General features: G+C 47.9%; 1 protein-coding gene across 7 annotated transcripts in view; it reads left to right on the forward strand.

Moving 5' to 3' along the window:
* Positions 1-18562, forward strand: part of ARNT2 (aryl hydrocarbon receptor nuclear translocator 2) — a 194447-nt gene that overhangs the window by 66429 nt on the left and 109456 nt on the right. For all 7 annotated transcript variants that reach the window (XM_065905813.1, XM_065905812.1, XM_065905811.1 and 4 more), the window contains exon 5: positions 2615-2828. In XM_065905813.1, coding sequence (XP_065761885.1) covers positions 2615-2828 — 214 coding nt within the window. The remainder of the gene's footprint in view (positions 1-2614; positions 2829-18562) is intronic.

Here is an 18562-nt window from a genome sequence, read left to right on the forward strand (position 1 = left end):
CTCCTTTGACTCCACCATCTGTGGTTTTAGACCTTTGTGTTGGCTTACCTGGAGGATAGGGGCAAGGCTGCTTCTGGATTCAGGGCACAGGACCTTGGTCATGAGTGGGGTATTCCCAGAAGATGAAAACCAAAGGGCAGGGTATAGAAAGAGGGGCCCGTGAGGAGGGTGAGCTCTGGCCCATAAGCCCTTCCGACAGTCCCTAAAAAGGGCTGAAACTGTGAAAACATAAATGGAGTCAACTTGTCCACTTCCTCTCCTTCGGAGACACAGAATTCTCTACTTTCCCAGACAACCTGTTTTATGTGTTACAGTCCTTCCTGTTGGGAAGACCATCTCAACACTGAAAATAAAACTGCTGACCCAGTCTTCTGAACTAAGTCATCATCAAGACGGATGGCACAGCGGAAGTGAAGCAAGACAAAGGGGGAAAATAAACGTTTCTTTAAAAAATGATTGTATAGCCTGCTTCCGCACCCAGTTCCCAGGCAAAGGATGTTAGAGTTCTGACTCAGCCGAGGGCTCGGAGACCTCCCTGGTGAGCAGAGGGTTCTGCTCACCAGCTGACTCATGTTTCCTAGTCTTTGAGCTTTTGGGCGCCCTCAGGTCGGGCATGGGGTGGGGCCGGATGCGCCAAGCTCCACACAGGTGGCCCTTACTCTGTTACAGCAGGGCTTCCACCTACAGTTTTTGTTGGTTGTTTAGTCATTCAGTCATTTCCAACTCTTTGTGACCCCATGGACTCCTCTGTGTCTGCCAGTCTCCTCTGTCCTTGGGGATTCTCCAAGCAAGAATACTAGAGTGGGTTCCCATTTCCTACTCCAGGGGATCTTCCCAACCCAGGGATCGAACTCGAGTCTCCTGCTTTGGCAGATGGATTCTTTACCACTTGTGCCACCAGGGACGCCCACCTGCAATTACACGGAAGCAAGGAATCTGGGGCTTCCCAGGTGCTCAGCGGTGGAGAATCCGCCTGCCCATGCAGGAGATGTAAGGATTGTGGGTTCAGTCTGTGGACAGTCCATGGACAGAGGAAGCTGGCGGGCTACAATCCATGGGGTCACAAGAGTCGGACACAATTTAGCAATTAAACAACAAAACAGCAAAGAATTCCCAGTAAGAACTGTTTGCCAACTGCTGATCAGAAGAATCCCTTTTTGCTTTGGGGCCTGAGCAGTGTGTGAGGTGCGTGGAGGGCTGGCTGTGGACTCCGGCGCATGTGGAAGAGTTGGTCCCCAAGTCCTGCAAGAACGGAGCCCCTTGCATTCAGCAGGAAAGGACCCCTGAGCCTGACATGAGACTGGCAGGGGAGACAGCTGCACCTGGGTGGCCTGCAGACCCTGCAAAGAAAAGGCATCTCATTTGAACAAAGTTGATCTTGCCAGCTCTGCATCCCTCTTGGGATGTTGAGGGCTTCCTGAGCCCATTCATCTTTCCTGCCGGCACCAACAGTCGTGAGCTCTGTGAGTCAGTGTGACTCCAGGGCTGGCACAGCTAAACTCTCTTCTCACTGCCAAGGGACATAGACAGTGTAGGTATCCCTGCCACCTCCTGGGATTCCCCTGGGACTCTGTTGAGATGTCGGCTGTCACAGAGTTCTGGGAGTTTGACAGACAAGACAATGTAAAGTGATGCCCTTATATCCGCTGCCAGCCTTCAGCTCAGCAAGGAAGAGAAGAGGAATGAGAGCCCTGGAAGCATGGCAGGCAGTGGCTGGGGGGACTCCTGGGGCCTCTCCTTCTCTCCTCCCACTGTCCTGCGGTCCTCCCCTCCCTTCCCGGACCATCCTGTGCTCCAGTGACATGACTGCAGTTTGAATATTTAGGAGAGGCCATTCACACCTCTGTGACCCAATACCTTCTGATTCCCTTGGGCTGGGAATTCCCTCTTTCCTTAAGAGAGAGCAAGTTAAGGGACTTCCTTGGTGGTCCAGTGATAAAGACTTCACCTTCTAATGCAGGGGGTGTGAGTTTGATCCCTGGGCAGGGAGCTAAGATGCCACATGCCTCATGGCCAAATAAAAGCGTATTGTAACAAATTCAGTGAAGACTTTAAAAATGGTCCACATTTTAAAAAAATCATAAAAAAGAGGACTAGTTAAATACAGTTAACAGTGTTTGGAACAGCTGTTTCTTAGCACTTAGTATGAGCTTTCCAAACTTCTTTAAAAAAAATAACTTATTTATTTTTGGCTATACTGGGTCTTCATTGCTGAGTAGACTTTCTCTAGTTGTGAACAGCAGGGAGTACTCTTGCTTGTGGTGTGAGGGCTTCTCATTGCAGTGGCTTCTCTTGTTACGGAGCAGAGGCTCTAGGCGCATGGACTTCAGAGTTATGGCGCACAAGTTTAGAGCTCCTTGGAATGTGAAACCTTCCTGGACCAGGGATTGAACCCATGTCCCCTGCACTGGGAGGCAGAGTCTTATCCTCCGTACCACCAGGGAAGTCCGCTTTGTACACTTTTAAAGCTCATTTTCCAGGGAAAAAAAAAGTTCCCAAAAGCATTTGTGTATCATAATGAGCTTGTGAATGAAAGTTGAAGGTTGCTGATGAGACTGTTTACTTGACCTGGGTTTGTCCGTGTCGGGTCCTCATGGTGATCTTCTCTTCCCAGGAACTGAAGCATCTCATCCTCGAAGCAGCTGATGGGTTTCTGTTTGTAGTGGCAGCTGAGACGGGCAGAGTGATTTACGTGTCCGACTCTGTCACCCCTGTGCTGAATCAACCCCAGTCAGAGTGGTTTGGGAGCACCCTCTATGAGCAGGTACATCCTGACGACGTGGAGAAGCTGAGAGAGCAGCTGTGCACTTCAGAAAACTCAATGACAGGTCAGTGTCGCTCTCTCCGTGAAGCTTTCTCCCTAGAAAATCTTTCCTTAAACATACCGAGGGATAACACTGGAACAAATGTATTACCATATGTAAAATAGGTAGCCTGTGGGAGTTTGATGTATGACGAAGGGCACCCAAAGCTGGTGCTCTGTGACAACCTGGAGGAATGGGGTGGGGAGGGAAGTGGAGGGGTAGAGAATAGAGGGGACACAGGTATGTTTACAGCTGATTCACCCTGATGTATGGCAGAAACTATCACAATATTATAAAGTAATTATCCTCCAGTTAAATAAGTTTTAAAAATACCAGGAAGTTTGAGGTCAGAAAAAGTTGCCTACAGATGAAGGACATGTTTGACTTAGCTTGTTTAATAGCTTCATTTATCCTGTAACATGTTTTTTTTTAATTTTTTTCATTTATTTGTAGCATGTTAAAAATTCATTTTTAATGCATGATTTTTTCCTATATTTTACCTCCAATTATGGGATGTTGCCACTAGGAGGCATTGTTGACACATTAGCCACAACCCACACAAGTGTGTGATTATTTGTGAACCTAATCATAGGTGTTGATTTTCCAGGCCTTACTTATGGGAAGTGAAATTTCTTATTGAGACATTTAAATACAGTTAGCTCTGCTATACCACGAAATAATGTGTTATAAAAATCACTGCAAGAAACAAAATCATGAAATAAAAACCACAGGACTTGGGAGGGGAAAGTGGGCTAGACATGACACTAAAAATTTGTCAGGGACAGATAAGAACAAAACTAGGAACCTAATAAAAATGGGAGCATGGCTTGACACATTAAGTGGTTAAGAAATTTATGGCACTTGACCTTGAAACCAAACTTGAAGTTAACTTGTGTAAGTGAGCCTCAGAACTTGGGTGTTGGTATGAAAATGGTCCAAGACCATCATGTGAAATCAGGCAGAAATCAAGAACTGTAACATAATATGTGGATAGTTGTGGCTTATAATAGACGTGGTAAATCAAGGCAGCTTCTGTGTGCCAGACTGTGTACATTTTGTGAATTCCTGTGTGACTGTATTCAGCTGGGTGCATTTCTGTGTTCATGTAGTACTTCTTACAGATAAAATCAAGCATAAGCAAACACAAAATTCACATTCTGATCAAACTGTCGCCCAATATATAAGTGTCACTGGAGCAGAATTGCATTTTTAATTATTTTGTTTATTTATTGGGCTGTGTTGTGTCTTAGTTTCGGCATGCAGGTTCTTCATTGTGTCATGTGGAATCTTCCATTGCAGTGCACAAACTCTCTAGTTATGGCTTGAAGTCTCAATATTTGCAGCACATGGGCTTAGTTGCTCTTTGGCCTGTGGGGTTTCAATTCCCTGACTAGGGAATGAACCCGTGTCCCCCTGCATTGCAAGGTGGACTCTTCACTGCTGGACCACCTGGGAAGTCCCAAGATTTGCTTTTTCAAAAAAAGCATTAGAGCTGAGTATACCATGATAGGGCTTCCCTGATCGCTCAGACAGTAAAGAACCTGCCTGCAATCCAGGAGACCCGGGTTTGATCCCTGGGTCTGGAAGATACTCTGGAGAAGAGAATGGCCACCCACTCCAGTATTCTTGCCTGGAGAATTCCATGGACAGTGGAGCCTGGGGGGCTCTAGTCCATGAGGTTGCAAAGAGTTGGATGTGATTGAGCAACTAACACTTCATACCATGATCCCTACGTTCCGCTTTATGACAGATCTGTTTGTGCATCGTGTTCTTTCTACCACACCGAGAGCCACTGGAGCCTCATTTTCTTCTGTGTCTGCCTAAAGTACCTCACTGAGTGCTCGGCACACAGTAGGTGTTCAGCAGAAGCCTGGTGAGCAGTGAGGCAGTGCTTTTATACTGTAGTAGTCTGCTAGGGTTGACGTAACAAAACACCACAGACTGGGTGGCTTAAACCACTGCCATTTATTTTCTCACAGTTTTGGAGGCTGGAAGTCCAAGATCAAGGTGTTGACAGGTTTGGTTTCTGGTAAGAGCTCTCTCCTGGGCTGCAGACAGCCACCTTTCCGCTCTGTGTTAGGGTTAGTTTCTCAGTTGCGTCTGACTCTCTGCAGCCCCATGGCCTAGAACCCGTCAGGCTCCTCTGTCTATGAGATTGTCCAGCGAGAATACTGGAGTGGGTTGCCTTCTCCAATACTGGAGAAAGGTCTCCAAGGGATCTTCCCGACCCAAGGATCAAACTTGGGTCTCCTGCATTGGTGGGTTTTTTACCATCAGAGCCACCAGGGAAGCCCCTCTCTCCAAAGGGCCCAAATCTCTGGATAGGAGTCCCATGTCCAATCTTCTCACCACTCAGAATGAGCTGGGACTACACTGTACTCCAATAAACCAAACTATACCTCAATAAAATTAATTTTTAAAATGTTTTTTAAAAGTGACAGGAGTACTGCTGTTTCTGAACAATAATAGTAATTTTCTCAGTGTTGGTTATCAATGACACACACAAAGAAGGAAGATAATGAAGGATTAAGGTGTGTGGACAGATTCTATGATGTGTGGGGATGAGCTCTCTGTATGTGTAAAACAACGGTGCTGAAACAGACTCAGAGAAAGACATGGTCCGCCATCGCACAGCTGGGGCTGAATGAGAGAACTCCCTACAGAAATCATTGGGGACACGCCTTGGGAAGTTAACGATCTTGGAAGGGATGTGAAAGGGAGAATACATCAGCCAGGAAGTGCTGGTTTGACAGCTGAAATCACCTTCCCTGAAAAGAGCTGTCTTCCCCCCCCCCGCCCCCCGACTCCAGTATGTGAACACAGGATGTGGCTTATGAAAGCAGTCAGGAGACCCAGCTGGAGCAGTCAGTGGGTGGGGGAAGTGATGGTCAAAGGCAGGTCAGTCTTCAGACCAAGGGTTTAACAAACCGGCTCGCCAGAGTTGGGTGGACACTTCTGTCTGTGGGAAGTCTTAATGTGTGTGGCAGTGTTGAAAGTGGCAGCATGAACCACATTTGGAAAGAAGGGTCCCTGGAGTGGACGTTGGATGGTGGCCTTGGCAGCCAGAGCTGGTGTAGTGGAGTGAGTCCTCCAAGATGCCAGAGAAGAGCCAGTGAATCCTGAGTGGCTGGGCTCCATGAGGTGGGGTGGAGAGGGTGGTGAAGAGGACTGGGTCTCTTCTGGAACCAGAGAGCGTGCAATGCGAATCTCCCAGGACACACAATGTAAAAGCATATTGATCCAGTGTAGGGAACTTGGAATAGCTCACTGCAGCCAGGCTGCCACTGGCCTCAGGGTTTTGCTGGACCAAGGGCTGGACAGGAGCTGGGCTTTGTAGCCAGCCAAAGTGCAGATGTAATGAAAACTAGTAATAAAAAACCACAGGGACGATATGATGCCTTCAGTGATTGGATTAGGGTTTCTCAACCCTCCTGTCCTTAGGCATGGTGGGTTTCAGGCCCGGAGAGAGGTGACATGGCCCGTTGGATGGAGTGTCAGGGTGGGAGGCAGGGTGTGGGGGAAAGGAGCCAGGCAAGGACTGCTGAGGTGGGGCTGGTTCACCCAGGACAGCCTGGCACACTTGACCCAATGAAGTTCCCCTTCTCTGAGCCTCCCAGTCAGTAGAGAGTCCCTGTTCCATACATAGGTTTTGCAGGGCGGCCTGGACTGAGCATGTGGGGCCTTGCGTGTGCATGGTGGCTGGGGGACAAGACGCCTAATGACAGTGGGGCCTGCAGACGCCCATGCTGACTTGAGGATCCCAGAAAAACAATGCTTGCACAGAATTGCAGTCACTGGGGCGGGGGGGGGGGGTGGTGATGAGGGAGTTCTTCTTTGTGGAATTAAAATTTTCCCCTGGCTGGAGGAGTGATGACAAAGAGTGGGTCAGAAGATTCACAAAGTCTCCTTAGAATGGAAACCAGGCATCATGGAATTGTTCAGTTGCTGAGTGGTGTCGGGCTCTTTGCGACCCCGTGGACTGCAGCACACCAGCCTTCCCTGTCCTCCAGTATCTTCTGGAGTTTGCTCAGATTCCTTGTCCATTGAATTGGTGGTGCCATCCAACCATCTCATGGAGTGGTGTGGACCAGTGCAATGATGTGACTTGTCTGTGAATAAAAGCTGGGGTTTGTCAACGTGAGGAGGGGCTGGGGGAACCCTCACCTAGCAGGAGCAGCACTGCTTATAGAGAAAGTGCTGGGAGGGCCTTGGGAGCCGCTTGCTGGTTTGTGCTCTGCGATCTTGGCTGGTCCCTCTCTTCCCTGCCTCTTGTTCTCCTTATCTCAGCCTAGGGCATTGCTAGGCCCCTTCCAGCTCTGTTCTACCCTCTTGCCCAAGGCCCCGGTATAGAACCTAATCTACTGATTGGAGAAATGGTAGGAGGTTGGAGAAGAGGAGCTAAAAGCTGCCACCAGCTTCCTGGCTCAGGGCCACGCCCGCGGGCCCCTCTGGGCCCCGTTCCCATGAACTCTGTGGGTGGTCACAGCCTGGTGGGCGGGGTAGCAACATTGGCCCTGGAGACCCAAGAGCTGTGCAGGACACAGGACACCAAAAGTAAGTGGGGAAATCTTTTCAGATCTCTAAGAAAAAGTTAATTGAATCTTAGCTTTCCATGAAAATTAAAATGATATTTTAAGTATTATTTTTAAATATTGTTTTAAAAATGCAACACAGAGACATGCATCATGTAATAAGGGTGGAGTTTTCTCTCTCTGAACAGTTATATAAGTGGATTTTGAGTAGAAGGAAAAAGAGGTCAAGAAATGACTGAAACTTTGTGCATGCCAAGTCTCTCAGTCGTGTCTGACTCTTTGTGACCTTATGGACTGCAGCCTGCCAGGTTCCTCTTTCCATGGGATTCTCCAGGAGAGGGTTAACATGACTTCCTCCAGGGGATCTTCCTGAGTCAAGAATTGAACTTGTGTCACTTATGTCTCCTTCATTGGCAGGTGGGTTCTTTACCACTAGCGCCACCTGGGAAGCCTGACTGAAACTATAAAGGAATTCTCAATGGCCACTATCCAATAGATTGAAATTGAATAGCCAGTGACCAGGAGATTTTTGCACATCCAGCTTCTTAGGTTCGAATCAACAAAGTTCCCAAAGGGAAAAAGAAGAGCCATAGAGAAAGCATATTCATTCTCCAGGACTTGTATTGGCTGTAGCTTGAGGGAGATCCTGCTGAGGAATGCTTACTCACAAGAAGAACCTAGCTCCTTGTGAGAACTTGTCTTTGTAGGAGGGTCAAAGGGATCTGTCGTCTCATGCTGAGTGACTCTGGATGTAAACCTGGAAAATCTCTCCACAAACAATTCCTGGGTAGGGCGGGCAGTGTTGAACTTTCCCTTTGCAGGGGTCATGGGAATGTTGAGGGTTCTAAGGCTAATGAGAGGGAACCAGTGCCTTCCTCCCAGAGACCTCCATGCCAACTGGAAAGAGCAGCCATGGAACCGGCCTGGTTCAAGTGACAGAAGATCAACTCCTAGGGATTGAGTGAAGAAGGAAATTCATTGGCTCGGGGAACTGAAAGGGGTGCATTGGCTTCATGCTCAGAAGGATCCAGGTGATTTGAACCCTGCTAACGAAAGCAGGCTATGGTTTTTCCAGTGGTCATATATGGATGTGAGAATTGGACTATAAAGAAGGCTGAGCACTGAAGAATTGATGCTTTTGAACTGTGGTGTTGGAGAAGACTCTTGAGAGTCCCTTGGACTGCAAGGAGATCCAACCAGTCCATCCTAAAGGAGATCAGTCCTGGGTGTTCATTGGAAGGACTGATTTTGAAGCTGAACCTCCAATACTTTGGCCACCTCATGCAAAGAGTTGACTCATTGGAAAAGACCCTGATGCTGGGAGGGATTGGGGGCAGGAGGAGAAGGGGATGACAGAGGATGAGATGGTTGGATGGCATCACCGACTCAATGGACGTGAGTTTGAGTAAACTCTGGGAGTTGGTGATGGACAGGGAGGCCTGGCGTGCTGTGATTCATGGGGTCGCAAAGAGTCAGACACGACTGAGCGACTGTACTGAACTGAACTGAACGAAAGCACAGTCAGTCTGTTATTCGCACATTCGGTGTTGATGAATTTGATAGTAGCAAAATTTACTTGTAACCCCAGCATCAGTACCCACCAAGTGTTAGAGGTCATTTGAGGACTGGCACAGAGGCCAGGGTCACACGGGATGACACCCTGCCTTCTGGTCTCAGCCCTCATAACTAGAAACACGTGCTCTTCTCGTGTTCTGTGCTGTGATGTTTGGTCTCTGTGCTTTCTGCCGGTGACTTTGCTGTTTAACGTGACCCCCTAGAGCAGTGCTGAAGTTGCTCTAACGTCCTTAAGCACAGGGCTGTAGTATGCCCCCCAGAGAGAAGACGTGTGTTGGATAAACCTTGTGCAGGCATGAGTCATAAGTGCTGTTGACTGTGAGTTCAGTGTTATGAATCAAGATGTGTTAAAGAAGGTGTCTTTAAATAGAAACACAGAAAATAAGACTCTACGTCCGTCCATTGATTAATAAGAGTGTTGTGACCAGAGGCTGGCGGGAATGTAACCCTCAGTCTCCCTTAGGAGCAATGGTTCAGTGTTTGCTCATTCACTGTTTGCAGTGACTTCACAGAACAGAACTACTGCGAATGGTGAGAATCAGCTGTGTGTCTTTTCTCCTAGCTTTGTTTCTTTTTAAACCTTTATTGAGGTGCAATTGATATACCAAAGATTGCACATTTTAATATGTATACAATTTGATGAGTTTGGACTTAGGCCCACACCTTTGATACCATTACCAGCTTCAAGGTATTAAACATACCCTTCACCTCCAAAACTGAAGAAGAGAATGGCTACCCACTCCAGTATTCTTGCCTGAAAAATCCGATGGACAGAGGAGCCTAAAGGGCTACAGTCCACAGGGTCGCAAAGAGTCAGTCAGACACAACTTAGTAACTGAACAACAAAGCTTTATAACACCAGCAGAAATAGGTTGCCTTTCAATACTTCTAGCAAAAATCCTGGGACTGGCTATCCTGGATCAGCTTGGACCACCTGCCTTTCCCGATTCCAGGGGCCAAGGAGGCTGAGCTGGCCTGTGAGGCCAGCGTCTCCACCCAAGACACTTGGACCCAAGAGCAGGGGAGATGTGATTTCCTGGAGGAAGTTATGCAGTCACTCAAATGAAGAGGGGGATGCTGAGCAGGCAGACTGCAAATTGGTGCTGGCTGGGAGAGCCAGGCTCAGGGTGATGCTCCTGGGGAGGGATGGGTGTTCTCCCAGAGAATGGGGAGCACCTCCTCTTACCGGGAATGCTGAGGACACTGGGGTGACAGGATTCTGAGCTGAAGATGGAGCCAGTGTCAGGTATGAAGGAAGGCAGTGGTCAGATAGAAGTCTGATGGAGGGAGGGGCCACAGAAATAATTATTATGGATCTCAGAGTGACCCGAGCCCCAGCTCACTGTGGAGGGAGAGGAACCAAGAAGAGGTCCCAGTGGTACCAGAGTCTGTGACTGTAACAGGATGTGCCTGAAGGGTAGGGTTCAGAGGACCAGCAGTGCAGCCAGCTGCCCAGGAGAGCACAGAGGGGGCAAGCCCTTCTCTGTGTCTTACATGATGTAGCCCAAGACCCCTCCCATCCCCCAAGCCTGTCTGCCGACCCTATGCCTGTGGGTACTGAAATCTGGACAGCCCTGGTCCTGGCTGGCAGACACAGGAGACTCCTGTTCACTGGTCTCAAGCACTGTGCTGTGTAGGAAGTGCTTGGATCCGTAGACTTGTCAGACTGAGTGTATCAGTTCCTTTCCCCACTTTCCTTTTCTGTGGCTCTGTTTCTGCTCAGCTCTTCCTTCGTTCAGAGAATTGGGTCAGCCTTTTGGTTTAATATAAGGAAAAACTTTGCAGTTGTTAGAAGTATCCAAAGGCACAGAGTATAAGCAAGGCTGGATTATCTTTCTTCTTCCCTCCTTCCTTCTTTCTTTCTTTTTCTTTCTGTCTTCCCTTCTTTGCTTCCTCCTCTCCCTCCCTCTTTCTTCCCTTTCTCCCTCTCTTCCTCCCTCCCTCCCTCCCTTCCTTCTTTCCTTCCCTTGTCTTCCTTCCTTCTTTCCTCTCTCCCTCTCTTTCTTTATCCAGTCATTACTTTTTCAAAGTCATGTATGTGGGACTTCCCTGATAGTCCAGTGGTTAAGACTTCGCCTTCCAATGCAGGGGGTGCAGGTTCGATCCCTGGTCAGGGAGCCAAGATCCCACATGCCTTGTAGTCAAAAAATCAAAACATAAAACAGAAACAGTATTGTAACAAATTCAGTAAAGGTTTTAAAATTTAAATCATGTATTCATTCATTCATTCATTCATTCATTCAGCAAATACTTGTTCTGCACAGCAGTAGAAAGCTCATCTGGGACACAGCCTCTCCTCATCACCGACAGGCGTTTCCAGCTGCTGTTGGATGAATGGACCCCCATTTCCTAACTGTTCCAAATGATTTGTGATAATCTGGGGCGAGCCCCAGCAGGGTTGCTCCCCAAAGACTTTGGCAGGAAAGCTCCTGTGCATGATTCACATGTCCCAATCAGCTGTGATTAAGCTTCCCTATCTCCCCGAGAGCTTTGCCGAAGTCCAGAGATGCTTTCAGTCTTGGATCAGTGGGTTTGGCCGGGCCACGGTTGGGCCACAGGGAGCAGCTCCCCGGGAAGCCTGCTCAGCCAGCTCGGCTTGAGGACCTGTCATCACACCGCTCCCGGGAGGGGTTAGGATGTTACATAGGCTCTGCAGTCTCCCTGCTGTCTGCGAGAGGGGACGACGCCTGTGGGACTCAGTGCTCGTTTCACTTTTCTTTTCTCACCCAACCCCAACAGTGAGCTATTCATAGCTATAGCAAACTCTTTTACCTTTTGAAATTAATTAATTAGCTAATTAGCGTGTTATTTTTGGTTGTGCTGGGTCTTTGTTGCTAAGCACGGGTTTTTTCCCAGTTGAGACGATTGGGGGCTCCTCCCTAGTTGTGGTGGCTTCTCACTGTGGAGCATGGGCTCTAGAGCGTGCAGTCTCTAGAATGTTGTGGCACACAGGCTTAGTTGCTTCGAGGCGTGTGGAATCGTCCCAGACCAGAAATCGAACTGGTGTCCCTGCATTGGCAGGCGGATTCTTAACCACTGGACCACTGGGGAAGCCCCATCTTATATTCTCATAGCACATTTCTACCCTGTTAGTAGGAACGTTGCTGCAGATTAGACCCAGTCATGTGAGGAGAGGTGACCAATAAACCTGCCCAGGACTGGGGGAAGGTGTTGGTGCTGCTATTTTATAAAGGCTTTCTGGTGACTCTGCTGCATAGATGGGCTTCAGAACCCTCACTTCTCTGGGCCTGAGTGCAGTTCTGTTCATGGAGTGAGAGCGGGGGTGGGGGTGGTGGTGTTGAACTTATTTCACAGGTGAGGAGCATGGTGCTTGACGTCACTGGGAGCTTCCCAGGACCACACAGCTGAGGCCCAGCAGCTCCTACAGATGGAGTGTGTCCTCAATGCAGACAAAGCATCTGTTTCTTCTGAGGCATCGAGATACAAAGAAGCCTGGAAAACCTTGGCCTGGCCTGATGCAGCACATGCAGAGCAGTCCATCTGTGAACTCTGGGGGCCCAGCTCAGAGGGAAGACAGGGCAGCAGCCCAGTTCAGGGTCACATGACTTGTAGATGGTGTCAGAGCTTTGAGACTACAGTCAGATTCCCAAGGGGTCTCCAGGGTCCCCTGGTCTAGCACAGTGGTTCTCAAAGTGTGGTCCCTGGTCCAGTTGTGTGAGCATCACTTGTAAACTTGTTAGAGACGTTGATTGTGGGCTGAATCCCAGACCTGCTGAATCAGAAGCTCCAGGGGCCCAGTAATCGGTATTTTTTCCCACCCTCCACATCATTCTGATGCACACTGAAATCTGAGCATCACTGGTTTCCAGAAACCATCCTGGAACTTGAGCTCAAATCACCTGGATTGAGTCCACCTCTATTTTGACCTTGTCAAGCTCTTTGATGTCTTGAGTTTAGCATTCCTCCTCAGAAAAAGGAGGATACATGGTTTTATAAAGTGTTTTATGAACAATGAAGCTGAAGGCACATGTGTAGTTGGCCTTGGAAGGTAGACCCTGGTAAGATGTAGTAAGTGTGCTCTGTGAACCAGCAGCACCTTCGTCTCCTGGGAGCTTCTTAGCAATGTAGTCCTAGGTCCCATCCTGAGCCTGCCAACTCAGAGTCTCTTGGGTTGGTCAAAAAGTTCATCTGGGTTTTTCTGTATGATGTTATGGGAAAACACAAACACACCTTTTGGCCAACCTAATGCATTTTAATGAAATGTCCAAGGGATTTATGTGCACAGTCTAGACCGAGAAGCCCTGAACTAAAGAATTCAGCAAGTTGTGGTTGGGGGCATCCTCCTACTGCTAGGCATGGCTGGGTGCTGGCAGGAAGTGGTGGAATTGGCCCCAGCAACTATTTTTTTTTAAGACTTTTGATGTGGACCATTTTTAAAGTCTTTATTGAATTTGTTACAGCATTATTTCTGTTTTCTGTTTTGGTTTTTTGGTCGTGAGTCATGTGGAATCTTAGCTCCCCGACCAGGAATTGAACTCATACTCCCTGCATTAGAATGCAGAGTCTTAACCACTGAACCACCAGGGAAGTCCTGGCCCCAGCAATTTCTGCTGACCAGCTTGGATTTGCCCTCGGGTCCAAGGCCAGGCCTTCAGGGAGAGCAGTTGGAGGAGCAGCCTTCGGAGGTTTGCAGCCCTGGGACCTCTCTCAGTAATCCACACATGACAGACTCTCCATCAGTGTGGGGAGGAGGTTTGCAGGGTTGGTGGTTAGCATCCTTCGCTGGGGAAGAGGAGGAGAGCAAGGAGCTGAGGATGGCCCATGAGAACCCGAGCTAGAGCAGAAGCAAGCCCAGTTATGAATGACGCCACAGAGGACAGCAGGCACGCCTGGGAAAAGAGCCAATGGTTGTCAGCATTGAGCCTCACCCACCGAGGCAGCTGGGCCTCCTTCATGACACTTTGCACAGGAGAGCAAGGACAGAATTGTGTTAGACTCAGCCACACAGTTGGGTCCTTCAGGGAAAAATGTCAGGCTGATAATTGGTCCCACAGGGGTCCCTGAACTAGGAAGTCCACCCTAATGGTATCAGTTCTGGAGAAAGATGGTCTATTTCCCGAATGTCAGTCATAAAGGTAACTTCATGAAAACCAGATTTGAAAATCTATAGCTTATTTTCCTTGGAATAGCCAAACTCCATCTTTGGACTGATGCCAGACCCTGAAATCCTAAACACCTTTAGCAGTCCATCCGTTTGTTGCCATATTAGGTAACACCAATACATGTGCCTCCCACCAAAAAAAAATCCCCACTTTATCCAAGTCAACTGTGAGCACTGTTAGAGCATTTCTGTTGTTTGAAATAAAAATAAAGTGTGTTAGTGGCAGGAAATCATGTTTATTTGATTCCAGCTCCTTAGAAATTGCTCAATTGTGTAATAAACACTTCGGCCACTGAAAAAAGCCGTTTAGAGTTGGGTCGCCAGAGGTACTTGGTGAATGCACGTGAGAGTGAAATCTGAACCTCGCGGGCTGGCTATTTTCAGGTCTTCCTAGTGCCTTTCCCACTGGAAACCACAGCCTGCTTAGATGTGTTACCCCAGATGTCTCTCTGGCGCCTGTTCAGTTCTTTCTCATTGTTAAATATTTATACAACCTGCCTTGTTTTGCTTTCCTGTGTCCATAGCTTGCTGATGCTGCTCAAACATTGGTGTTTTTCTCTCCTGTTTATGGTGAAAGTTATTTCATGAGTCTGGACAGATTTCCAACTGGGGCTGCTGGGTTCATTATCACTGTGTTGTCACAGCAGATAAAGGGCTCGGGCAGTGTTTGCACACACATCCACAGATTGTGGCTGGAGAGTCAACTTCTCTGCCGGCAGGGAGAGCAGAGAGAGCACCCCCAGGCCGCGTGTGTGCTCACCAGGGTGGCTGGAAGATGACAGGGGTGGGCATGGGGGCGAGGCGAGGCCCCTGGGGGTCATGGAAGGATCCCTGCATGTGGAGTCGGATGCACCTGGTAACAGTTATGGTTCATGACCTTTTCTTTTGGGTGAATGACTTAACCCTCCTGGACTCAGTTCCTCACCTGTAGATACACACCTATAGGACTGTGGTGAAGTTTGTGCGACATGACACATGCGTGCGTGCTAAGTCACTTCAGTCATGTCTGACTCTTCGTGATGCTATGGACTGTAGCCCGCCAGGCTCCTCTGTCCCTGGGATTCTCCAGACAAGAATATTGGGTTGGGTTGTCATTCCCCTCTCCAAGGAATCTTCCTAACCTAGGGATCAAACTCACATCTCTTATATCTCCTGCATGAACAGGTCGGTTCTTTACTACTGGAACCACCTGGGAAGCCTGACATGACACGTGGGATAGTATTAATGATTGCGTTTGAGAACTGGGGAGATTTCGTTCACTTTTAAAAATTTATTTCTTTATTTTTGTCTGTGCTGGGTCTTTGTTGCTGCAAGTGGGCTTTCTCTGGTTGTGGCACGCAGGGGCTACTCTCTAGTTGTGGTACTCGGGCTTCTCATTACAGTGGCTTCTCTTGCTGCAGAGCAGCAGCTCTAGAGCACAGGCTCAGTAGTTGTGGCACAGGAGTTTAATTGCCCTGAGCCATGTGGAATCTTCCCGGGCCGGGGTTTGAACCCACGTCCCCTGCATTGGCAGGTGGGTTCTTAACCACTGGACCACCAGGGAAGTCCTCATTCACTTTTAAATAATTGAAAATTAGACTAAAACACCTTTCTGAATCAGTGGTTTTCGAGACAATCCGTCTTGCTTGCTTTATTCCTCTTCTTGCCCCAATAAAGCGTCACTGAGGATTTTGGCACTGTTGACAAGGGAAGGCAGGTAGCCTGTGACCTTTCTGAGTTTTGTCCAATTGTGAAAGGGTGGCTTCCTCCTCCCACCCTGTGCTCGAGGTCATCTATCACGCATTCAGGAGGAGGGGGTGTGAAGATGTGTGTGCTCTCTTTCTCTCTTGGTTCTGTCGATTCATTTGTTCATCTGGTATGTATTTATTGAGTACCTACTCACTTTGTGCAAGATGCTGTACTGAGTGTTGGGAATACATGTGTGCTCTATCGCTTTAGTCGTGTCCCACTCTTTGCGACCCCATGGATTGTAGCCCACCAGGCTCCTTTGCCCATGGGATTCTCCGGGCAAAAATACTGGAGTGGATTGCCATGCCTTCCTCCAGGGAATCTTCCTGACCCAGGGATCAAACTCATATCTCTTACATCTCCTTCAATGACACCACCTGGGAAGCCCCACGAAACTGATGCAGTCTATACCAGGCTGATGCTCTCGTGGAGGTTACAGTTCAGTGAGGAAGAAAAACAGCAAAGAAATGATGACTTGTAATACACTGTGACAGGTGTTAAGAAGGCAGAGTCCAGATGGCAGGGAGAATGAATAACATAGGATCTGGCTCGTCTGGGCAGGCTGGAGTGGGCTCCTGTGAGTGCGTGAGGCTTTGTGAGACCTGGCATAGAAGCTGAAGGCTACCCATGGAGAGGGTGGTGGAGGGTGAGGAATGTTGGTGCTTAGTCCCAGAGCAGTACGTACCCAGGTCACTGCAGGTCTTTAGCCAGGAGAGTCCTAGCTTCCATGTTACTTCTAAGAAGCTCATTGCAGCTACAGAGTGGAGAACATGTAGGGAAACCAGCCTGGGGGGTGGGCGGAGTCAAGGTAACAAGGGTGTTGGAAATGTCCAGGGGAGGTGATGGAAGCAGGGATTAGGATAGTGTCCTTGAGCTGCAGTCACAAATCACCGCAAACTGAGCAGCTTAAAACAACAGAAATTTACTGTCTCCCAGTTCTGGAGGTCAGGAGTCCAGAATCACGATATCAGCAGGGCTGAGTCCTTCTGTAAGCTATGAGGAGGCTGTACCAGGCCTCTCTCCTGGCTTATGGTGGTGGCCAGCAATCCTGACATTCCTTGACTTACAGACACATATTCCTGTCTCTGCCTCCATCATCACATGCTTGTATGTCTCCATGTCCACATTTCTTCTTCCTATAAGGATGCTGATTGTGTTGAATTAGGAGCCTCCATGATAAGAGCATTTTAACTTGGTTATAGCTTGATTGAGCTTCCCTAATGACTCAGACAGTAAAGAATCTGCCAATGATGCAGGAGACCAGGGTTCAATCCCTGAGTCCAGAAGATCCCCTAGAGAAGGAAGTGGCAACCTACTCCAGTATTCTTGCCTGGAGAATTCCATGGCAGAGGAGCCTGGTGGGCTAGACAGTCCATGGGGTCACAAAGAGTCGGACATGACTGAGCAACTAAACAACAACAACACAGCAATATGTTTTCCATCCCATTATAAAAGCATGTGAATTAGACTTGAGAACTCTGAATCTTGCTTCAAATTCACTCTGAGATTTTACCACATAAAAGAACCACTGGTGCATTTCTTTGAAATGCTAAGATCACCTCCTAAAGATCTGTTTTCTACAGGACCATTTTTGTATCCTGGCTTTTCTTGAACTGAGGAACATGCAAGAAGTTCTTGAAACACAACCACTTTGTAAATAAGTTTTTAAAATTCCCAGCTCCTGAAATGGTGGTTCTCAAATCTCCATGCACATCAGAATCTCACTGGATGTTTTAACAATTGTGATATCAGGTCTTCACCCCATTTCTCTGGATTCAACTGTGTCAAGCCCAGCATCTGTGTTTGTAAAAGCAACCCTGGTGATTCCAGTATGAACTAGATGCTGCACCCTGGGGCACCTCCTGCGGGATAAACCCCCATCCAGTCAAATAATACAGCCTCATCTGCTTTACACCAGGAGAGAGAGTTCAGCAAGATCAAAACCACAAAGAAACAAAATATTAAAAATGTAATCAGTTAGCAACACCATTGAAAAATGAGCAACTTCAGCATTTTTGAACCTCTTTTCAAGTCTTGATTTCCTTCTATTTTTTAATGATTTTTTTATTTTTATTTATTTATTTTTTTTTGGCTAGGTCTTCATTGCTGAGCTTGGGCTTTATCTACTTGCGGCAAGCAGGGGCTACTCTGTATTTGTGGTATGTGGGCTTCTCAATGCGGTGGCTTCTTTTCTTGCAGAGCACAAGGTCTAGGTGAGCAGGCTTCAGTAGTTGCAGCACACAGGCTCAGTAGTTGTGGTACGTGGACTTAGTTGCTCCAAGGCATGTGGAATCTTCCCAGACCAGGGATGAACCCATGTCCCCTGCATTGACAGGTGGATTCATATCCACTGGATCACCAGGGAAGTCTGAGTCTTGATTTCTTAATGAAGTGTCTTTTGTCCTAACCTTGTGTCTTTTTCTCTTAAATGTATTTATTTGGCTGCAGGAGGTGTTAGTTGTGGCATGCAGGATCTCTAGCTTCGGCATGTGAACTCTTAGTTGCCACATGTGGGATCTAGTTCCCTGACCAGAGATTGAAACCAGTCCCCCAGCACTGGGAGAATGGAGTCCTAACCACTGGACCATCTGGGGAGTCCCTTTTGTCCTAACTTTGATGCTCAAGTAATACAGACAAGGACACTTTTCCCCCTCCATGTATCAATATAAGAGATAAATATAACAAAAATAACCTAGAGTAGCATTGTTTTTAGACAAATGAAATTATCTGGACTCATTGCTTCCTGCTGGTATGATTTCAGTTTCAGTAATATTCTCACATGACGGTCATATTTTGTAATG

The sequence above is a fragment of the Muntiacus reevesi genome, chromosome 15 (genome assembly GCF_963930625.1).
Source record: "Muntiacus reevesi chromosome 15, mMunRee1.1, whole genome shotgun sequence".
Lineage (NCBI taxonomy): Eukaryota > Metazoa > Chordata > Mammalia > Artiodactyla > Cervidae > Muntiacus > Muntiacus reevesi.